At 43.2% G+C, this 23,299-nt stretch overlaps 1 protein-coding gene across 1 annotated transcript in view; it reads left to right on the top strand.

Moving 5' to 3' along the window:
• The window catches only part of LOC123753965 (Inositol 1,4,5,-trisphosphate receptor), a 402,759-nt gene that overhangs the window by 241,232 nt on the left and 138,228 nt on the right, over positions 1-23,299 (top strand). The window contains 4 exon segments of the mRNA XM_069331935.1: positions 2,121-2,183; positions 12,826-12,940; positions 14,209-14,348; positions 20,530-20,571. Of these exon segments, the coding sequence (XP_069188036.1) occupies positions 2,121-2,183; positions 12,826-12,940; positions 14,209-14,348; positions 20,530-20,571 (360 nt within the window).

The raw sequence follows: 23,299 nt of genomic DNA, 5'->3' as shown, positions 1-23,299 counted from the left end.
AGCCAGCCTGTGGTCTCTCCCTGTGTCTGCTATGTTTGTAACTTCACAGCTTTGGCTGCTGTTTTTGGTAATATGTCCTGGGCTGACATTCGGGCACTGGGCTTTTGGAGGTTGGAACAGGGTCCTTTGCGCATGGTACCTTGTTCATGTTCCTGGCCCTTCTTGGACATGTGTAGCCTTGAGTCACAGGTTGCAGTCAGGTGTCTCGACTTCGAGTTGAGGAGCGAGTGACAGCCTCCTCCCAGGTAAGTCCCTCTTTTCCTTTATCTTTGGTTAAGTAGCTCCAGGGAGCAAAAGGGGCTCTCCACAGAAAATCAGCATTCAATGTAATGAAAGGCCATTTTCTGGGTGAGATCTAGAGGTTCCCTGGCAACCCTCTCTCCGGTCGTTTTTTTTTTTTTTTTTTTTTTTTATTCAGCCTCTGAACTGAGGTAAATAGTCGGTGAAGGTCTGGGACCCCCCCATTCCCCTCCCCCTCCCAGGGAGGGGTGGGAGTGCACAGACAGCGGCGCGGCAGCTGTTGTGACGTCATGCTTGTTTGCTTTTTTCTATTGGGGAGTTCTGTTTGCTAGTTCCACTTTTTGTTTGTAATTTTTAACCAGTTGTAGTTTTTAGAATTCCTGTTTTCCTGAGTGCCTGTTCTGGTAGATGGCAAACATAGACTGCTTCCATTTACATGGGGGGTGTCTATAGGCCATTGCTCCTCGTGCCTCATCTGAGGGGGCCAGGTTCTGATGCTGTCCCCGGTAGGCCTAGAACTCCATTGATTGACTGTTGCCACAGTCTAATATATGCATATCGGCTCGGTATAGCTCCGGGGAGTCGCCGGGTCTCGCCCAGAAAATTGCGTTTCATTTCATTTAATGCTTGCTTTTTGAATTGTGTTGTTGGGAGAAGTAACGATTTATTTGCAGTTTGTATGTATAGGAAAAAGACACATTCAAACTCGTATATTCAATTTTTCTCATATGCTAATTCACAATCTCTAATTATGAGATTGTTTCTCGTAATCTTTCTTATAATTGCCGATGCACACTGCATCGGCAGTCGGGAACAGAGGTGACATGGTCAGGAGGTCAAGAAGGATAAGAGGACTGGATCCAGGGTAGCAGCGTCATTAGTTATCGAAATGTAAGTCTCGTCCTGACCACAGACTCAGATCTTGACAAAGCACTCGGGAGAGTACAAAAGACTTGGTGAAAATCTTTTCATAAATTTCACAAATTATACAAGTGTGGGTTTTTATCGTATGTTGTTATGTCTGGGAGAAGATATTACTATTACTTACAGTAACAGGTATGGAGAAAATTGACATAGAAGAATTTTTGAAATCTGCAACTTCAAGAATAAGAGGAGATAGGTTCAAACTAACTAAACAAAGCTGTGGAAAAAATATTAGAAAGTAAATTTTGCAAACAGAGTGGTAGACTGTTGGATTAAGTTAAGTGAGAAGGTGGAGGAGGCCAAATCCATCAGTAGTTTCAAAGCGTTATGTAACAGTACAGTACTAGGAAGACAGGGCACCACCAGTGAGGTTCTCATCCTGTAACTATGCTTAGGTAATTACACTTAGGTAATTACAATTAGGTAATAACACTATTTTATTCAGTCTTATTATAGGCAGATTATGAATTTTGATTTGGCAAAATTGTCTTTGTCTTTGTGCACTAAGTGTTGGGAATGGCATATGGAATGTTATTATTCTCATCAGTTAATTGGTAATTTCAAGCTTTTGTTTTTTTGAGGTGTTTCCTCAATGCTTTGAAATGATAGGGTGATATAATTGTAGTAAAGTTTGACCGAGTGCAAGTGCTAGTGAGGTGTTACCTAGTGCACATATTCATCTGAATACTCACATCCAATTTGTGAGTATTTCAAAATACTGATACTTATTGATAATAATATTTAATATATTTGTTAAATATTCAGTGAAGTTTTATGCACATGATCAACTTAGCAACTACTATCCTTTCTTCGTTATAATTAAATTTTTGAAAGTATTTGGTTATTAATATAATGTCTGTTGCCTGTATACTGGATCTTTGAAATTCTCCTCAGAATTTGGCCCATTGGTGGAGTGGTTAATTTTCATTGCATGCATGCACTTTACCTGCTTACAGAAATACCTGGACGAGGCTCGCGACTTCTGGGGACAGCCTTATGTTCAACAGTACAGTTCAGAAGTATGCATGCACATCATGACACTCTTATATGTCTGCCAGCTGTTTATTTTCCAGGCTTGCTGTTTATATTTATGTTATTGCTTCACTCTGTAGATCTCTGCAGGTATTTTAGGATCATTTAGCTGTTTCTTGGTTTGACATTTGCTTTGATTTTTGTTGAATTCTTTCTTATGTTGAGGCTATTTGCATGTGGCTCTTCTGTTTCTCCAATGCGAGTGCCTTTTTTGCCTAAGAATAACTAAATAAGGAAAGAAATTTACATAGAAAAGATAATACTGTACTGGAAAAAATAACTCAATAGTTTTTGACATGTAACTGAATGACGTACTATCATGTAGTTTTTACTTGTAAATATATTTGTTGTTACATTGACCCCTAAATAGTAGAATAGCAGGATTTTAAGTGTGAAATTAATTATTCTAACCTTAGATAACAACATGTCATTACACTGCATTGGTGTTTAGTCACAATAATTTAAATATCGAGAAGAGTTTGCAGAATATGCTTATAATTGCCTTTTATTTTCTTATTCCTCGTTAGTCTGAGTGATGGAAGATGGAACAGTTTATCAATGTTTATGAAATAGCATAATTTTCAATATGGATTATGTTGATTAACTGGGTATTATAATTGGCTAAGTAATGTAACAGGAGGATGGGAACAGAGACTCCAAATTTTAATTCAGTGTGCTGTATGTTAACGAACAGTTTGAATTTGAAGTGAATTGCAAATTTTGTTAGCATCAGTGAAGGTATTTTTAGGTAATACTTAATAAATGCATGGAGCTGAGGATTATTAGGTTTAAGATGCTGGTTGTGCCGCAGTGCTTGAAGCTGTGCCCTACCTTGCCTTCCAGTACGTATGCTTTATTACACCCAAGAAGTTTTTGTGTTGCTTACTGGGTAATTGCTCAATTTTGGAATGTATACTAGTTGACAGGAGAGAACATTAACATGTGTAGAAATGTGACTATACAAGTTATATATTTATATCTGATATTTATTATTGTATTGTGAATAAATAAGGAGTAATTATAAGCTACCAGATGTACATACAAAATTAATATAGGTTAGTGTATATAAATAGAGGTTATTTATATGGCTGATTATAATGCACATAATATTTGAGGAGGGAGATTAGTGATGAATGCAATAGGAATACAGGGGGGTGGGGGTGATTTGTTTGCAAGTACAGTACTGTAAATGGAGAAATATCGAGAATTAGCACTTTTGTGTTGATATAAAGATTACACAGACAAGAAAATATAACTTTTATGAGTAAAAAGTATGCATATACAAGACTATAATGTAGTTGTGGCCGGACATGTATGAGCAGTGTGTCAAGACCTGTAATAATGTAGTTGTGGCTGGACATGTATGAGCAGTGAGTGTCAAGACCTGTAATAATGTAGTTGTGGCCGGACATGTATGAGCAGTGAGTGTCAAGACCTGTAATAATGTTGTTGTGGCCGGACATGTATGAGCAGTGAGTGTGTCAAGACCTGTAATAATGTAGTTGTGGCCGGACATTTATGAGCAGTGAGTGTCAAGACCTGTAATAATGTTGTTGTGGCCGGATATGTATGAGCAGTGAGTGTCAAGACCTGTAATAATGTTGTTGTGGCCGGACATTTATGAGCAGTGAGTGTCAAGACCTGTAATAATGTAGTTGTGGCCGGACATGTATGAGCAGTGAGTCTCAAGACCTGTAATATTGTTGTTGTGGCCGGATATGTATGAGCAGCAAGAATGTGCTAAGACTTGTAATGTAGTAGCTAGAGAAGCATGAGCCATGAGAAAGCCAAGACCTGTAATAATGTAGTTATGGCTGGTAACATATGAGCAACGAGTTCCAAGACTCGTAATAATGTACAGTGGAACCTTGGCCTAGCACAACCCATGCACCTTATGCACATAAGTACAATATCAATAAATAAGTCGTACTCTAAGGCAAATGTCGTACACCGGGTTAAATTTTACAACGAAATTGACGTCGTATGCCGAAAAATTTGTACTCTGGGGCACTTGTTGACCAAGGTTACACTGTAGTTATTGCCAGCTGTGTATAACAACAAATAAAAATGGTACATGTTCATAATAGTTAAACAAATAATTTTTGTAATAAACACTGGTAATATTGATTTTAAATCAACATGATCACTTCAGACACAGCTTTGGTAAGTGAAAAATATACTATATTTATTTTGAGCTTGCATTCTTAATTTGGTAGCCTCAGCAAAGTTATTTAGTGGTTTTGTAAAATATTTTAATTTTTTTTCAAACTTTACAGTGTACTGTATGTATAATATTTGAATATTGCCTTTATGTTGGCACAGATTCTAGGGGATGCTCTCAATACACTCGGTTTCAGATAGAAATTATGCAATTGAACAAGTTATGTTTTTTCTGGGAGGCCCTTCTCTCCTCCCTCAGTAGCTCCTCAGCACTATAACCTAGCATTGACAAAGCCTTCGGGACCACATCAGGTCTCTGAAGACTTATGAACCAGGCAACCAGGACCAAAATCTGGCACCCCTCAAAATGATGAGGGGAACTTTAAATTTAGAGATCACTGCAAAACTGAAAAAAAACACGTCAAAGCCAAGTCACTGCAAACCAAGAGGTTGCTTGGAAATATTTATAACTGATGAAACATTGCAAACTATTATTACTGCTCCAAGTGACCTGTGGTATCATCCTTACCATCTAGTCACATCAGTCACAACCTTAGTGTTGACCTAGCGCTCATCCCTCTCTTGGTTTCGCTGTCTCCTCCTGACTTTGAAATAAATGGTGACGGCTATCACTTATAAATATTCTCTGTAGGGCCATTACTTACTATTGGTTCATAATTTGCATCACTTCACTTGTGTGTCCTGTGTTTACTTTTCACTATTGCCATAAGGTCAGGATGTTTTCTGTGGGGAGCCACGTCGGCTTCCTGAAGCTATCTAACTGATCAAATGCCATACTACTCGAGTGTCATTAGTCGTAGAGTTCTTTATAAGTCTACCGGGGACCACGAGCCAGAACCTGGCTATTTCAGAGAGGCAAAGGGAGCAATGGCCCATAAACACTTTACGTTTAAAGTGTGTCATCTTGCCATCAACCAGGGAAGGCACCTAGAAAGGCAGGCGAACCAAAACAGATTACTGCCTGGTTGAAAAGTGCGACCTATGTCCTCACAAGCACAAAAGAACTCTTCCAAATGCAAACAAACAAGCAAAACTTCTCCCAGTTAACCCACTGTTTGTTAGCTCCACCCTTCTGCAAAGGGGAGGGGAAGCCAGCCTGTGTAAGTCAAACTGCTCCCAGTCAGTTCTTTGATGTAGTAGTGCCAGTGGTCACCGTCGCTCTGGCTCTGTGTTCCCATTTTCTTTGGTGTTTTTGCCCTTGCAGCGGTGTTATAAAATGGTTTTACTTGCCTAGTTGTGCTTGCGAGGTTGAGTTCTGGCTCTTTGGTCCCGCCTCTCAACTGTCAATCAACATAAGTTGATGTGCAAGTGTGCGAGTTGCCAGAAGTTTTGGGTACTGGAGCAGCATGCACTTGGGGCCACCTTCCCTAGGTGCTCCGTAAGTGCTGCCCATGCGTCTCGGAGTTTTCTTCCTTGGGAGCATTCGGGCATCATTCCCCATTGGAAAACTTCCTTGCTTGTGGTTGTCTTCGCCCTTGGGGTGCATCGGGGGCCTTGGGGTTTTCCGCCTGGGGATGGTTCAGCCTAGTTTTTAGCTATTCATGATGGGCCGATGTTTCTCTCTGACCCTCTTCTTTGCTGATGTAGAGTTTTTGGGGTTTTATTGTGCTTTCACTTTAACTGGCATTTTTTTTTTTACCCCTTTTTGGCAGAGGAGTTATGCTTTTCAGCTGATTACTCTTTGCCTAGGGTGTGGTGGTGGTCCACCTCTGTTGCTCCTGAGGCTTTTCTCCAGCTGCTTGCTGTCAGAATGCCTGCATTGACTGGGTTTACCAGCTTAGCTGGCCCCAGTGTCTGGGCTTCATGTAGGGCTCATTCACTCTACAAGCCCTGGAAAACCCCATCAGGCTTGTGTGTCTCAGGTTGTCTACAGTGTCATTAAGTCTAGCTAGCTTGCGGTCTGTCCACATGCTCATGAGGTTAGGAAATTTGCCGCTCTTTCGGCTGTGTTTCATAATATGTCTTGGGATGATATTCGGGCATTTGGGTTTTGGAGGTCGAACAGGGTCTTGGCATCCAGGTATCTCGTGTACGTCCTGGGCCCTCTGCTACCTTGTATTGCTTTGGGGTGTCTGTCAGGGCCGACTGTCTCTTCCTCATTTTGAGACCTGCAGTGCTGTCACCTCCCTGGTAAGTCCCAGTTCTTCCCTCTCTGTGGGTAGTTAGCTTCAGGGAGCTGATGGGACTCCCCACAGAAAAAACAGAATTGAATGTAATGAAACACCAGTTTCTGGGTGATCCCTGGAGGCTCCCTGGCCACCTCCCTCCCTCCCTCCGGTTGGCAGTTTACATTATTCAAGAACTAGAGGGTGGGTAGCCCAGCTCACCCAGGCTGACTTCCCTTCCCACCGTGGGGAACAGGCGGTGGCGCTAATGAGCAGGGGGCTAATTGAACGAAGTGTTACTAATTTGTTTTCTTTCTGGGGAGTTCTGTAGCTCGGTTTAATAAAATACAGGGAGTTCAGTAACTGTAGGCATTGCCATCATAAAGTCCAGTGGAAGAACCTTCGACAAGCCACCGGCTTCCTATCCTCGTCGAGGCCATTAGTTAATGACCCTCAAATAAATCCTGTAAATCAGGTAAGCTCTTTTGAGGATGTAGGTGGCAATTTTAAACCAAACAGTGGTCTGTTTTGATTCGCCTGTCTTTCTGGGTGCCTTTCCTGGTCGATGGCAAAAATGACGACTTAAAATTTAAAGTGTTCATAGGCCATTGCTCCGTGAGCCTTTCTGAGGGGGGTCCAAGTTCTGGCTTGTGGTCCCCAGTAGGTATACGAACTCTGTAACTGATGACCCCAAATAATATAGCACATTATCATTTTGGATAGCTTCAGGGAGCCTCCGGGGCTCACCCAGAAACCGGTAAAATGGAAACGGGGGTTTCATTACATTCAACGCTGGTTTTTTCATCAATCTTGAAATGACAATGCACTCCTTCCCCCAATGAGGGGGGAAGTGGTGGAATTAACTAGTGGGGTGCTGGTTTGAAAAAGATTTGGTTCTTTGTCACATTGTTGGGGAAGTTCTTTTGACATTTTAAGAGCTGCAGTCTCATTTTTCAACAAGGCAGTACAGTAGTTTGGATATTGTCTACCTTTCTGGGTGCTTCCCTGTATGATGGCAAAGATGATAATCTTTTAATGTGAAGTGTTCATGGGCCATCTCTCCCTGGGCCTCTCTGAGGGAACCAGGTCCTGGCTTGTGGTCTCCTGTAGGCAGAAAGGACTCCGCACTCGATGACACCAAGTAGTATGGCACTTAATCAGTAAGATAGCTTCAGTTAGCCTCCAGGGCTTATTCAGAAATTGGAATATCATTACATTCACTAGAGTACTGTTTTTTCTGATGGGGCCCTGTCAGTAACTCCATGTCACTGCCATGTTCCCTCCTTCCCAGTGGTGTGGAGTTGTTTTGGTTTGGACAGCTTGTGAATGAGGTTGAAGGCAGACTGGGATTCTATCTGTGGCAGACAGGCACATTATGATTAATGTGTTTACCCCAGGGAATTGATTCATTTGCCTGTCATCTTCAGGTACTTAATTTCATCCAGCATTTGCTTGTTTTGTTGTCCTCATGCTTTCTGGTGGGTGTTTTTCTTGACTTTTGGCTCCTATCTGATCTCCAAGCTCCCCTCTTCTTATAGAGTCAGATTCTGGTCCTGGCTCCTGGTAGGCAAGGTTGAGTCTGAGAGGCCTGGTGCAGCTCTCTTAGACTTGGGCAGACCAGCACTTAGCTCAGGAATCTGCTAAAGGCCTCGCCATTAAAGAGAAATTTATTACATTCAACATATTATTTTTGGTTTGATCAGAATTTTAATTTTGTCATCTGTTATTTTAATTTATCTACTAGAGATATTATTTTCTTGCATTCTTCTTACTGTAAATGAAATTTATTTTTCATATTCTGAAGAATGAAATATTCAGATTGTAGTCCCCTTTCAGGATCATGTTAATGTCCATGTCAGAGTGACCTGGTTGAGCTGTCTTAACTGCTCATATTCTGCATTTCAGTAATTTACAACTAATTCTTATAACACAAAGAAATCACAAAGCTAAAATCTAGGAAGGGTGGAGGTGTAACTGTAACTGAAGAACATCTGAAGGTAAGAGAGTTAATTATCAACAGCCCACGAGAAGTTGACATTATAGCATTGCAGGTTTAGAATCAGGGTGATAAACTGATAATCATAAATGCCTACTGCTTACTAGCAAGCAACACATGGACAAAGTAGGAACTAGATGGCAAAGGAGAGGGCCTCATAATAGTTATGAGAGAGTTTATAGTAGAAATAAATAAATCATGATTGTTGGTACTGGCGACTTTAACTTGAAAGCAATCAACTGGGAGGCCTACTAAGCAAAAACGGAGGACATTTGGACAGGCAGATTTGTAAACCACCTCATTCTGGAGACATTCATGTATCAACACATCAAGCACGCCACAAAAATTAGGGAAGGGGATGTTCCATCAACACTGGATCTGCATTTTGGAGGTTTAGAGAGATAAATTCAAGCACCCATCTCTAGGATAAGATGGACCTGGGACAGAGTGGTCATCCAGAACACAGCAAGAAGTGAACGAGTTCAGCTGTAGAGAGGTTGAGGATGAACCAGAGGTGCATTGAATCTTGTTTTGGGACCAGAAAGAGGCAGGAAACCCACCAGAGCAATAGTCATTTCAACCACGCTGGAAGCCACCCACCTCAAAATGATCCGAAGCAAGCAAAAAGGGAAAGCCTTTTCCGAACGATATGTACCCCCAAAAGAGAAAGGAACTGACCAACTCCACCAAAGGCTGCTGAAAACAGCCCAAAAAGGCCACAAATGTGACAAGGAGCTACCAAACAGGGGCAAGCCAACTTTCCCCCCCCCCCCTTTCTGCCTCCACCGCCTTATGAAAGGGGCAAACCACGAGAAGCCAATCACCGACCGTCCAGCCAGAGAAAGGCCGGCTGAGAGAAGCACTTATGACCTGGCATCTTACTGCACAGATGATCTACCTTGACCAACAGCAGATGCTGCCCCAGCTCGACCCAACTGCCTCAAAGTGCAAGAGAGAAGGAAGAGAAGAAGAAGAAGAAGAAGAACAAGACAAAAATAGTAATAGATCACTGCATACAGGAATCTACAAAATTGATCGTGGAATTCTTGAAACCTGCAACTTCAGACCACAGTGGTCTGGCCTTTAAAGAGCAAACTCACAAACACACCAGAGAATAGAACTCTAGTCAGTTCAGGGGCAGAACTAGGGAGCACTCAGGGAAGGTAGCCCTGAGCACATCCAGCTCCAAGCACCCTACGAGCCAAGTCCACCAAACATAAACCAGACAAAAACCTGCTCGTAAATGTAACTGAAATTTGGAACACCGCCAAGCAAATGGTTCGCAACCCCCATGCCTGCAAGGCAAAATCCAAGGTTGCCATCACTAGCTTAGAAGCAGTGGGATATGCATGGCTTGTTAACAACCCAGGAACCGTACTGTGGACATGTAACCATATTCCCATCAGCAATAGAACTGGCCTGGAAAGCTGGGGAAGTTCTGGAGCTCTCCTCCCTATCCACCCTTAATTGTTGGGGGATTAATGCTAACGAGCTCGCACGAGTCTTGGATTCGATTGTCTACATTGTTTTGAGAGTTCATTTAGCAATTTGAGGCTTTATTGGTCTGTTTTTAGTTTGGTGACCTTCTAAATGCTTTTCTAGTAGGAGTGATGGAGTGTCACCTGGTCTCTGCACCACTGTGAGGGGGGGGGGTCAGGGAGGCAGGGTTACAACTCGGGAGCCACTAAGTCAGCTGATGTGACTTAGTAGTCGGGAACCATCTCAACAAGATGGCTTCACGGAGCCACAAGGGCCTCTTCCAGAAATGCTATTTTCAAAACTAGTCAGTGTTTAATGAAAGAAAACTAAATAACTGCAATGAACTAAAGCAGAACAGAAAATAACTTACATGTATAACAAAAGAAAATTATGATTTGTGCAAAGATGAGTTACTCACATGGATGTTACAAGAAACAGGGATTGGGGTCATCTCCTACACGCTAACATTAGTACACCGCATGGAGAAGATTAACATTAAATGATTATGGTTTGAGTCATTTAGGATCAGCTACAAGTTTTACGAGTCTTGCAAGGTCTTCTGAAGCATATGACATGTATATGACTGAAAATGTGGGTTTGCCAGATGGACAACACTGGCATGGTGTCATACGAGGAAGGAGTACAATGGACTGGAATTGGATGTGTCAACTGTCTGACCATATAGTTGAGAAAAATGAAGGGTTATTTTTAATTTTATTATTTATATAGCTTTCAAATTGCTGCAAGCTGGATAAAATCTTGTATTAGGCCAGATGTAGTGCATGGTCCATAGTTTGGAGCCCCCTGGTCTATACTATGGAAAGTATGATAGGAATGTACAGTTCCTTAATACTAGAAGTGAGTGCCTTGACCAGCACTAGTGAAGTATTGTTGATACCTACATCAAGCATACTCTTTCCCACATATCTAGTTGGAAGCAAGTTAACAAGATAGTACTGAGGCAGATCCTTACCAACAATAGATATGTGGAAGAGGTCATCAAAAGTAAGGTGAACTGCCATGCTACTACTGATGGAGTTAACACTACAAAACGAGTAGCCATTATTCTGTTGTCTGGTTTCTGCCCAACTACACTGCTTACCTTCAGCATTTTTTATTTAAGAAATTAAGAGAACAAATTGCATACAATACATAAACATTTGCATGTTATTTATGATTCCTTGCTAATACACATTCCATTTATGTCATCTTTCACTTTATTTAAGGTGAGATAGCATGAATAGGTTTATTTAGTCATTAGTCTATTGGCTTATTGGCAGTGACCATTTGAGCACCTGGATGCCACTGCCACTTTAGCCAAGCAAGAATGTACGTCTTCTTGGCCCTTACGAGTATATGCCCAAATATCATAGATAAACATAGAATGTCTGTTATTTATGATTCTTGCATTAAGATGCATTTTGTATTTTGCATCGTGTATGTTGCAGCATTTAGGATGGGAGTGTGTGTGTGTCTGGCAAGAGACGGAAGTAAACATTCACCATTGCTGGAGGTGGCAGCCACCCTCGCCCACACACACACACACACACACACACACACGTGTTATATAATGAACATTTTCTCTTACACTATCTTTTATCATTAAATGTTTCTTATTTATACAATATTTATGATTTTTGTTTAGAATCAAATACAGTATTGGAGGTGCATTTATTGTGTATTGAAGATAAAGTAGTTAGGTGGATAGCGATGTAGGAGACATGAGAGTAGGCTGGTGGGAATCATTGTGAGAATGGTGTGACATTATCTGCAACTCTCACAATCTTGCATCTTTTTCCTCGGGGTTTATACTGTACATTAATAAACATTGTCTTTATTCCATCTTTCACTTAATGATAGACAGACTTGATAGACTACCTTTATTTCTTTTTTTTCTAACGAGTTGTTGCAGCTGCTGAAACAATGTGGTTAATAGGTGTGTGAATAAATGTATCCGCTAACAGTTACAGTAGTAAATTTATTTCAATAACAAGAATTATAACCCAAGACATAATACAGAGAGAGATCTAGAGAGAGAGATCTAGAGAGAGAGATCTAGAGAGAGAGATCTAGAGAGAGAGATCTAGAGAGAGAGATCTAGAGAGAGAGATCTAGAGAGAGAGATCTAGAGAGAGAGATCTAGAGAGAGAGATCTAGAGAGAGAGATCTAGAGAGAGAGATCTAGAGAGAGAGAGAGATCTAGAGAGAGAGATCTAGAGAGAGAGATCTAGAGAGAGAGATCTAGAGAGAGAGAGAGATCTAGAGAGAGAGAGATCTAGAGAGAGAGAGATAATTCAAATCATATGTAATGCAATGGAAAGCTTTATCATTCCATAAGAAAAAATTGTGAAAAAATATACCCACAAAGTTTCTTGCATGCATACATACATACATACATATACATACACATAGTGTAAAACATATATGTAAATGCATTAGTGCAAAATCAACATTGTACTATGTCATACGTACTGCACATTGGCCCGTGTTTATGCAAGCCGTTCTCATGATTTGATAGGTATCAGAGCTGAAGTATGTTTGCCTAGCCATAAGAGTGTAAACCTAAACAAAAACATGTAATCTATTGAGACGAGTGCTCCATTAGTCCGAATATCCATACAGATTGAGTTGTTTGAATTACAATTTAGTACCAACACCCAGTATAGCATGGCCCCCTGAAAAGGGCACAGTCTAAGTCTGCTGTACAGTATTTGAATATTTTACATATTAAACTGTATTGGAAATGATTCAACCTGAAAATCAATATAAATGTTTCATAAATTTTGGTTTTGATTTGGGCTTGTGCCCAACATAACTCTTAACATATAAAGCATGCACCTGACTTTTTCCCCGTGTTTAATAACTCAGACACGGCAGCCTGTGTTTGTGCAGCTTCTCCATGCAGTGTACAGAGTCAGCCAAGCAGTCATGGGGCACCAAAGGGTCAATGTTGAGAACTGCATAAAGACACTTACTGAAGTGGGTGAGTAAATCTAATGGTGTGTTTTCTTATTTGTTTTTTGTTGTGCAAGAGCCTATACAGCATCTCATACTGAATGATGTTTTGTAGTGCAAGAGCCTATACATCATCTCATACTGAATTATGTTGCTTCTCATCATTCGGCACTGGTAGGGTCGCTGCTGCTTTTGTTTAGCGTCGATACTTGCTCTGAACTGTTTTAGAAGCTGTCTCACATATTGTATCACCTCATGCTCGCTCATGCACTGCCTGAGCCCTCCTGGTCTCTTATCTGTGTCCTCACCTTTTTTCTTCTCCTCCATTTATAACTTCTATTTTGGTTTCTGATTCTTTTTCTAAGGAGGTTTTCTTGTTAGCTCTTGCCTCTTGATTGTAGGGGTCGGGAAGCTTCGTGCTCTTATCCAGAGGCAAGGTTTTTGTTCTTTTGGCCCTGGTGGAAGTTTTGTTCATTTGCAGCTGGATCCTTCATTTGTGGCAAAGAATGAGTCAGCGGGTTTCTGGAAGGGTTTTCTGGTTATTGATGCTTTGTTGGTTTGGCCAATAGTGCCTCATGTGCTGTACCTGGTGGTGGCCAAACACCATTACCTTCCTGTCAGTGATTATTCCTTGGTGGATTCTTTGTGGGTTTGACTTGTTTCCTTAGTACCCCTGTTCCAAGGCTTGTGTTTCTCAGATCATCCAGTGTCAAGTCTAGCTAGCCTGTCGTCTATCCTCGTGCCCATCATGTTCGTAAATACTGTATACTGCTATTGCAGCTGCTTTTTCCCAACATGTCCTGGCTGATATTTGGGCATGGAATTTTTGGTGGTCTAACAGGGTACTGGCAGCCCTGTTCAGTATTTAGCTCATTTTCCCGGGCCTCGTCATGTCTGGGTCATTTCTCGTGGCCAAGTGTCTCGTCTTCATCTAGACTGCCTGCAGTTTCTCCTCCTTCCTGGTGAGGCCCTCTCTCTCTCCTCTCCATGGGTAATTAGCTTCAGGAATCCATTAGGGCTCACTCAGAAAGATGCATTTCCTTATAGTGAGTGCTGACTTTTTTACTACCCTACTCCACATCACCACTGCCACACAGCCAATTTTAGGATACTCATAATACTGGGGACAGCAGAGTGAATTCGGCTAGTAAATGAGTGTTCATATAATGGGGACCTCATTTATTTAATTATTCTCAGGAAATAATACACTATAGTATAGCATATACAAAATATATTATCCTGCATATATTGTGGCTCCTAAGTACATAATTATAGAATGGTATCTTTTCATTGCAGCACGCAAACATAATATTTCCATCCCAGTTGACCTGGAGGCCCAAGTGGTGAGCATGTCTCAACGAACCACCAGTATCATGACACGCACAGCCTCAAAATGGAGCAATCGAGCTACACGACGTGATGCGTCATCCACCTCAGTAAGTATGGAAACTATTGTATTAATTGTGAGACTGCATATTGTTTGTGTAAATGTTGAACTTAATCTTGGGAACTTTATTATGAATAGTAAAAGTCTGGTGTTTTGAAATTCAATTGTGAGAGGGTGTTTCTTTAAGAAGAAAATTGTTGAATTTTAAATGCTAAATAAAATGGAAATGTGTTTGTAATATTTCAAGATAGTGGAACATATTGGACATTTTCAAAACATACTCAGAAATATACTCATTAAACAATATCAATTTATTTCCTGAACTATATTACCTGATTGAACAAATCCAGAAGCGCCGTGATGAGGGCTCGAACTTACGCCCTGGGATGATCCCAGACGCTGCCTTAGTTGACTGCACCACGACATGGTAAAAGAATTGTAACCGGGAATGTGGATTATGCATCACGCTCTTGTGATTTCTGTGTGTAATGAAGTGAGGGCGAAGAGGTAGAACAGCTTGTTGGCAGAGCCCGAGTGCATGGGGGGAATTGTGTAAATACCTGGTTTGTGTCTCAGAGAGGCTGCAGGATCCGTGTGAGGCCAGTGTAACTCCCGATTACAATTCTTTTACCGTGTCATGGCCTAGTCGACTAAGGCAATGTCTGGGATCATTCCGGGCGTAAGTTCGAACCCTCATCACAGCCCTTGTGGATTTGTTCATTTGATGCATCACGCTATTGTGATTTCTGTGTGTACATTACCTGATTGTTTCTTGAGAGGAGGCACCCTTGTCGACTTGCTGGCTTGGTCTTCCAGTCAGTCAGCAAGTCTGCATGTCATGGATCTGGTTCTTTTCCAGCTTTGCTGGGCTCAAGTTCCTAGTTAACTGGCTAAAGTCCCAGTTGGTTCTGTACCAGGTTTGGACTTAGTTGGGCCTCATGTGGGTAATCATGGTTAGCATCACTCTCCCTTCCTGTGGGGAAATTCTTTCGGCATTTTTGGGAGCTTTGGTCACATTTTTAAACCAGGCAGTGGTTTGTTTTGATTCGCCTATCTTTCTGGTTATCGTTATCTTTCTGGGTACCTTCCCAGGTGATGGCAAAGATAATATCCTTTAAATGTAAAGTGAAATATGCCATCGCTCTCTGTACCTTTCTGAGGGGCCAGGTTCTGGCTTGTGGTCCCCAGTAGGCAAAAAGAACTTTGCAATTAATGACACTTTGTAGTATGGCACTTAATCAGTGATGATTAAGCCATCTTAATGATTAAGCCAGGCTTCAGGAAGCTTCAGGGTCTCACCCAGTAAATGGCATTTCATTACATTTAATGCTGGTTTTCTGTGGGAAGCCCCAGATGCTCCCCGTAGCTTACTGGGCTGATATGTATGTATTAGACCCTGGCATCAATCGATAGAGTTCTTGCCTACCGGGGATCACGAGCCAGAAACTGGCCTCCTCTGAGAGGCACAAGGAGCAATGGCCTATGGAAATCACATGTGTTTAGAAGCATTCCATGTCTGCCATCGACCTGGGTTTTGCACCCAGACAGGTAGGCATAAGAAAACAATCCCCCACATAGTAAAAATTGCTACCTAAAACCGAATAGGGAGGCAGAACTCCCAAACTAAAACAAGCAAGCAAGCAAACATCACTAACGCCCCTGTAGCAGCCACGGACCCCCGCGCTGGCCGCTACAACATTCAGTTCCTCGGCTGATGTGGACTGTGGCGGTGATTGACTCTGGCCTCTGTGCCTTGTAGTGTATTCTGCTGTGTGTGATGTGCAAGCCAGGAGTAATTCATCAGTACTGGGGCTGTATGCGCTTAGCGCCACATTCGCTAAGTGCCCTGTAAGTATTGCCCTTGCGTCTTGGGCTTATCTTCCACAGGGCATTCGGGAACCGCTTCCATAGGGGTCTTTTGCTGCTTGGCAATTTCCCGCCCTTGGGGCCAGCTGGGTTTTTTGTTGCCACTGTTTGGCCTTGGGTAGGAAGTGGTATTGTTGATGGTAGGGGAGCAAGGTATTGTGCAGCTTGTCTCCCAATATACACAGCAGCTGATTCTCTTCCTTCTGGGGACATTGTGCTTTTGCTGGGTTTTAATTTTCTTTTTGTTTATTTTGGTTGATGATAGTTTGCCCCTTGGTTTATCCACCCTTCTGTTGTATTGGTGGTCCTCCGCTGGCTGGCTGGTGTGGGCTCCCAGGCAGGTTTGTGTGTGTGCTCGCCAGGTGTGTTTCTTTCCCAGCTCACCGGGTTTGAGTTCCTGGTGAACTGGAGGAAGTCCCATCTGGTTCTGTCCCGGGTTCGGATTTGACTGGGTCTTGTGTGGAACTCACGAACCGTTTACATATCTCTCCCTCCGGAGTCATTGCCGCGCTTGCAGTCCACCTTCGCCTGTTTCTGAAGGGCTCCAGGGTCACTCGGCGGTTGCTTGAGCAGCTGTGCGGGAGTTTGAACTTTGCTGTGCTTGTTTTCCCGCTGGGTTGGGTGTGGCTTCAGCAGCTGTTCTGGTTCCTTTGGAGATCTCTCTTCCACCTCTCTCGCGATCATTGGGTTCGGCCCCAAGGGGTTTTGCTTCAGTTGCTGCATCGCAGGCTTCATCTTAGGTTTTTTTGGGGTTCAGTGCCTTAATGCCTACCTGAGCCCTCGCTTGATATGTTCACTGATGCCTCGTCTCTCAGCTGGGGTTTTGTGACCAGTGCTCACCAGGCTGGCTATGGGCGGTGGGGTCCGTCCATCCGTCAGGCTCACAGCACGGTATGGGAGTTTGAAGCGGTTTGGCTGGCACTTCAGAGGGTTCGGGTCGCTCGGGGTTCGACGATCAATCTCCATTTGGACTGTTCTCCTGTGTTTGGGGCTGGTTTCTTAGAGTTAGTGGTGTTTTGGATTCTCAGGGTTTGGCTCTCCTTGTGGTTCATGTCTGGGGGTGTCCAACGTCCTGATGGATGGCCTGTCTTGGATCATTCCCTTGTTCATGGAATGTACGGTCGATGCCAACTCCTTTAGTTGGCTTTGCCAGATGTATGCACTCCCAGACGTGGACCTCTCTGCATCGGCATGTCGGCGGAAGGGCACCACGTACACAGGAATCTTCCTGTGTACGTGGTGCCCTTCCCCAACTGCTGAGGCCATTGCGGTAGATGCCTTTCTGCAGGACTGGTTGAGGTGGGGTTACCTGTACCTCTTTTCCCCGGTCCAGCTGCTACTTCGGGTCCTGGCTCAGTTGGAGTCTTATCAGGGAAGAGTAGTCCTGTTGGCTTCTTGGTAGCTGGCCCAGCCTTAGTTTCAGGCACAGCTAGCTCGGTGTTTGAACCCACAATGTTTTCTGCAGCTCTGCCTTTCAGCAGATTGGCCCAGTCAGGTACCTGGCTGATTCGGTCTTCTCCTTTGCTCTTCGTGTCTGTGCTGTATGATGCGACTCTGCCACCATTTGTATGGTGATCAGGTGGCTTCATTGATGGTGTCCCACCTGCGAGCATTTGCCTCAGCAACAGTATGAAGTTTCCTGGCGCTCTTTCTACCATTTTCCTTCTCTTTGCAGGTTGTCCTCTATTTCAGATAAGGTTGTCTTGTCATTTATTTCATTGGCTTTGTTGACCAGACCACACACTAGAAGGTGAAGGGATGACGATGTTTCGGTTCGTCCTGGACCATTCTCAAGTCACAATTGACTTGAGAATGGTCCAGGATGGACCGAAACGTCGCCATCCCGTCACCTTCTAGTGTGTGGTCTGGTCAACTATACTTTAGCCATGTTATTGTGACTCATTGCCTTTCTTGGCTTTTTCAGCACTGTCATTTGATGCCTAATGCTGTCACCTTGTATCGTGCAGGACTGGTGGAGCTGCTTCAACTTGCGTTCGGGATAGATGTTACTTCTGCTCCCTTTCATAAGCTTTCTCGTGCTTTGTTTCACCTCTGGCCTGCTCATGCACGCCTGAGCCGTCCTGGTCCTTAGACAGGTGCTCTCCTTTCTCACTCTTCTCCTCAGTTTGTTGTGGCCCCCTTCGGTACAAGATTGTTTTTTCAAGGCTCATTTTTCCTGTTGGCATTGGGTTCTGGGGATCGGGTCAGGGCAGCTTCATGCTCTCTTCTGGCGCAGAGGTTTCTACTCTTTCAGTCCTGGCGGTAGGTTTGTTCATTTGCAACTGTGTCCTTCTTTTTTGGCAAAGAATGAGTCAGAGGCTTTCAGGAGGGGTCCTTGGCTAGTTAATGCTTGGTTGGTCACGCCGGGGGGTGCATCATGTGTTGTGTCCGATCGCGGCTCTTTGCCGTTACCTGTACACCACGGCCTCTGTAGCCGGACATGCGCTTTGGGTTGACCCAGTTTTCCTTGTTCCCTGTTCCAGGCCTTGGGTCTACCAGTCTTCCACAGGGAATATTTGGTCCAGCCAGCCTGTGGTTTGTCCTCGTGCCTATGACGTTCGCAAGTTTGCTGCTTTGGCTGTCGTCTTTGGTAACGTGTCTTGGCCTGACATTTGGGGCAAGGGGATTTTGAAAGTCGAACAGGGTCCTGGCCGCGCATTGCTTAGTCAACGTTCCTGGCCCTATTCAGGTGTGTGTTGCTTTGGATCACACGTTGCCGCCAGTTGTCTCGACTTCGAGTTGAGATGGGAGTGGCAGGCAAGCAAATCCGGGTAAATCCCTCGTCGCTTTTTTTCGTTTAGGTAGCTCCAGGGAGCCGTAGGGGCTCCCTACAGAAAACTAACATGGAATGTAATGAAACACCATTTTCTGGGTAAGCCCCAGATGCTCCCCAGTACCTTCCCTCTGATCGGCTTTTTTTTTCTCTCTCTCTCTCTCTTTTTTGATACTCGGTTTCAAAACTGAATGCTGTAGTGGCCGGCATGGGGGGTCTGTCTCCCCTCCCCTGCTCAGTATGTATGGAGGAGGTGGGCTGCACATACAATCGGTGTGACCGCATTAGTGACATTTGCTTGTATGCTTGTTTTAGTTTGGGAGTTTTGCCTCCCTGTTCGGTTTTAGGTAGCAATTTTTACCATGTGGGGTTTGTTTTGTTACGCCTACCTTTCTGGGTGCCAAACCCTGGTTGATGGCAGATATGGAATGCTTCCAAACATATGTGGGTTTCCATATGCCATTGCACCTCTCTGAGGGTGCCAGGTTCTGGCTCGTGGTATCCGGTAGGCAAGAACTCCATCGACTGATGCCATGGTCTAATACATACATATCAGCCTGGTAAGCTCCAGGAAGCCTCTGGGGCTCACCCAGAAAATGGCGTTTCATTACATTCAACACTGGATATTTTGCTAATATCCCTTAGGTCATGTCTCACGGCCTGGTGTCTCACATTTGTCTTGATTTCCTGCAGTTCCTCCTCCCTGGTGATTCTGTGTTTGTGCCAAAAGGGGCTTCTCTCTCAAAACCAATGTTGAATGTAATGAAACACCAACTTCTGGGTAAGTCCCAGTAGCTTCCTGATAATTTGCCCTCCCTTCCAGGTCGTCGGTTGGGGTGTCTAATGTTTACAGCTGGTCCATAGCTGAGGGCTTGAACTAATGGACAGCAAGAACCCCAGGACCCCCCCCCCTTCCCTCCTCCCTTCCCAAACGAATGGGAGGGGTGGGGTGAATGAATGCACAATTGTTACGAGAGATTTAAGATTATTTGTTTAATTGTTGGGATAGTTCATTCAGTGGGTTTTGAGACCTCTGTTTCTCTTTAACTCAGCAGTTGTCTGTATTGGTAAGCTGAATTTCTAAGTGTTTTTCATGGTGAGGTGGTCGAGTGTCACCTGCTTCCTGTGCCCCTTGTGAGGAGAGCAGGTTCTTTCTCTGGTCCCCAGTAGGCCGAACTTAACTTTATGACTGATGCGATCCAGTAGTTAAGGGTCGCCTCATTGAGATTCTCATTCAGGGAGCCACTGGGGCTCACTCAGAAATTAGGGATTTGTTACATTCAATGCTGGTGTTTTGCTATGTTTTGAATCATTAACACAAACTGATTTTCGCTTTGCTTTTGTTTACAGCTGCACTCCTAATAGCGCTTTTGGTGCTATTAGGAGCTTATGATACATTTTAAATTCATGTTTGTTTTATATAAACCTTTCACAAAAATAATTTATTTTGGTAAAATACAAAGTTTCATATGATCATATCTTAAGTAATGCTTAATGTTTTGGAATTGCTTGTTCCCTTCAAGTGTAATAAAATGATGTTTTGTAAGGTGACATTGGGGTAGTAGACTGATGTTCTTGCATTTTCCTGTAGCCTTGCAATGACTTAATGTTCGAAGAAGATGACGGAGATCAGGTGAGCCCAGAAATAAAGTGAATAATATTTTTTGTTTTTGCCATCTTAGATGCTTTAAATGGTGAAGCCCACTGAGTAATTTCTATTTACTTCTTGCCTATAGATGTCTCCTTTACAATTAGACGACGAAGTAAAGGTTGTGGCGTTGTCGTCTCGTGTGGGTTATTACCTGTATTATCAGCGGGCCAGAAATACTTACACTTGCCATTGCATATGAAGCAGTACATATTAACATGAACAACCCCTTTGGAGGTAGAGCTCTTTATTAGGAGATGAGAACATGTCAAATAGCCTGTGTATTTGTGAGTCATTGACGTTATTAAGGTGTGTTATCACTCATTATGTTATGCTGGTACTGTGATCCTGGTACTGTGATCCTGGTACTGTGATCTTGGTACTGTGATCCATGGTACTGTGATCCTGGTACTGTGATCCTGGTACTGTGATCCTGGTACTGTGATCCTGGTACTGTGATCCTGGTACTGTGATCCCTGGTACTGTGATCTGTACTGTGATCTTGGTACTGTGATCCTGGTACTGTGATCCCAGTACTGTGATCCTGGTACTGTGATCCTGGTACTGTGATCCTGGTACTATGATCCTGGTACTGTGATCCTGGTACTGTGATCCTGGTACTGTGATCCTGGTACTGTGATCCTGGTACTGTGATCCCGATACTGTGATCCCGGTACTGTGATCCTGGTACTGTGATCCCAGTACTGTGATCCCAGTACTGTGATCCCGGTACTGTGATCCCGGTACTGTGATCCCGGTACTGTGATCCCGGTACTGTGATCCCGGTACTGTGATCCCGGTACTGTGATCCCGGTACTGTGATCCCGGTACTGTGATCCCGGTACTGTGATCCCGGTACTGTGATCCCGGTACTGTGATCCCGGTACTGTGATCCCGGTACTGTGATCCCGGTACTGTGATCCCGGTACTGTGATCCCGGTACTGTGATCCCGGTACTGTGATCCCGGTACTGTGATCCCGGTACTGTGATCCCGGTACTGTGATCCCGGTACTGTGATCCCGGTACTGTGATCCCGGTACTGTGATCCGTGGTACTGTGATCCCGGTACTGTGATCCCGGTACTGTGATCCTGGTACTGTGATTCTGGTACTGTGATCCTGGTACTAATATCATCAAGTGGTTATCTTAGCATGTTCTTTAGGAGCACAAATCACTTGAACACTTTGCTGTTTAACACTGTATCCACCATGGTGTATGTAATGCACTGTATCTGTCTTCTTCTTCCACCATTGTTATTTTGTCTTCAAATAGCCTTTGCCCTTATTAGCATGTGCTTCTCTTTTAGCTTTTTTCTTAAAAATTATAATTGAGTGTTTCTTTCCTTACCCAATATTCATCTTTAGTTATTACTCCTATTAATCAGATTTATGTCTTGGCTATGACAAGATGGTGTTAGCATATCTCCTGTTAGCTAAAGTTGAAATCTCCAAGGTTAGCATAATTTTCCTTTGTAAAATTCTTACCTAAAATATCTTATTTTTCACTTCACAAAACAATGTTGTTTTTCAAATGTAGAATCAGAGCCTTTAAAACCTTAAATTTTGATTAACATAAGTAACATTTCATATACAATTAAGTATTGCATTTGTGTTGCATGCAATGTATATTAAAAATCGATATTAAAAAAATTACTGTTTGTCCAATATATCTCTGATACAGCTGCCAGCCAATTCCAGCGGTGAGAGGAGTATAGCTAGGACTCTGGTGTGTGCTAGTAGTATCCATTGAGAATACAAACTGTTTACTAAAATTATTACTACTAATACAGAGCGCTGATGTTAATCCATATATCATTGTCCAAAAGCTTGCCAAGTCCCTCCCCAAAAATGTAATTTCATGAGCTGAAGAGTATTGTTTGGCAAGTATGGCAGTGTCTGCTTGCCAGGCACTCACTGCTCTATCATCTTAACCATCTATGTGTATTTGTTGTGGATTCTAGTGACTTCATTGGCTAAATTCAGTCGCATTCCTGTCATAATGACTACCGTGTGCATTGTGGGAGAAGTGGCAGCGGATATAGAATGTTCTCAGCGGGTGTAAAGATCTGAGAGATGGCAAATGTTGAATGTGGAAAGTGCTCGTGAATTTGGCCACAGGTGAATGTGAGAAATGGCTTTGAATGCTGAGTAGTGTGTATGAGTGGCAGAGGGCATGAAGGTCCAGAGAAGAGAGCATTTCCTCCTAGTCACTCAGATTCTGGTCTTGGCTTCCTTAAGGCAATAGTGGGTCTCAGAGGCCTGATGCATCTCATCACCTAAGGCCTGGCTGGACCAGTAATTACCTAAGTGTAATTACTTAAGTGTAGTTACAGGATGAGAGCTACGCTCATGGTGTCCCGTCGCTGAGCTCTTGGAGATACTGAAGGGGCCCCTCCCAGAATTAGCAGCCCATCCTCCTGTTTAGGTTGTACTTATAGTAATGATAAGGACCATCGTACATACATTAATGTAAAAGGTAATTAGAAAGTTGAAAATAGGTACTACTACTATTGAATTTGGACAAACAGTAAAAGTTTTTACACTGATGTTGCAAAGAAAACTCAACCTAACCTAATCCTCCTAGGCCTAATACATACTATCCGAGACCTAATATAGTACATATATATGTTACACTAGGCCTAGGAATATTTCATTTTTTTTCTGGGGGGAGCCCCTTTGGCTCTCCGAAGCTATCCAGGCTGATATGTATATC

The sequence above is a fragment of the Procambarus clarkii genome, chromosome 1, assembly GCF_040958095.1.
Source record: "Procambarus clarkii isolate CNS0578487 chromosome 1, FALCON_Pclarkii_2.0, whole genome shotgun sequence".
NCBI classification, from domain to species: Eukaryota; Metazoa; Arthropoda; class Malacostraca; order Decapoda; family Cambaridae; genus Procambarus; species Procambarus clarkii.
This window is presented reverse-complemented; position numbering and strand designations above follow the sequence as displayed.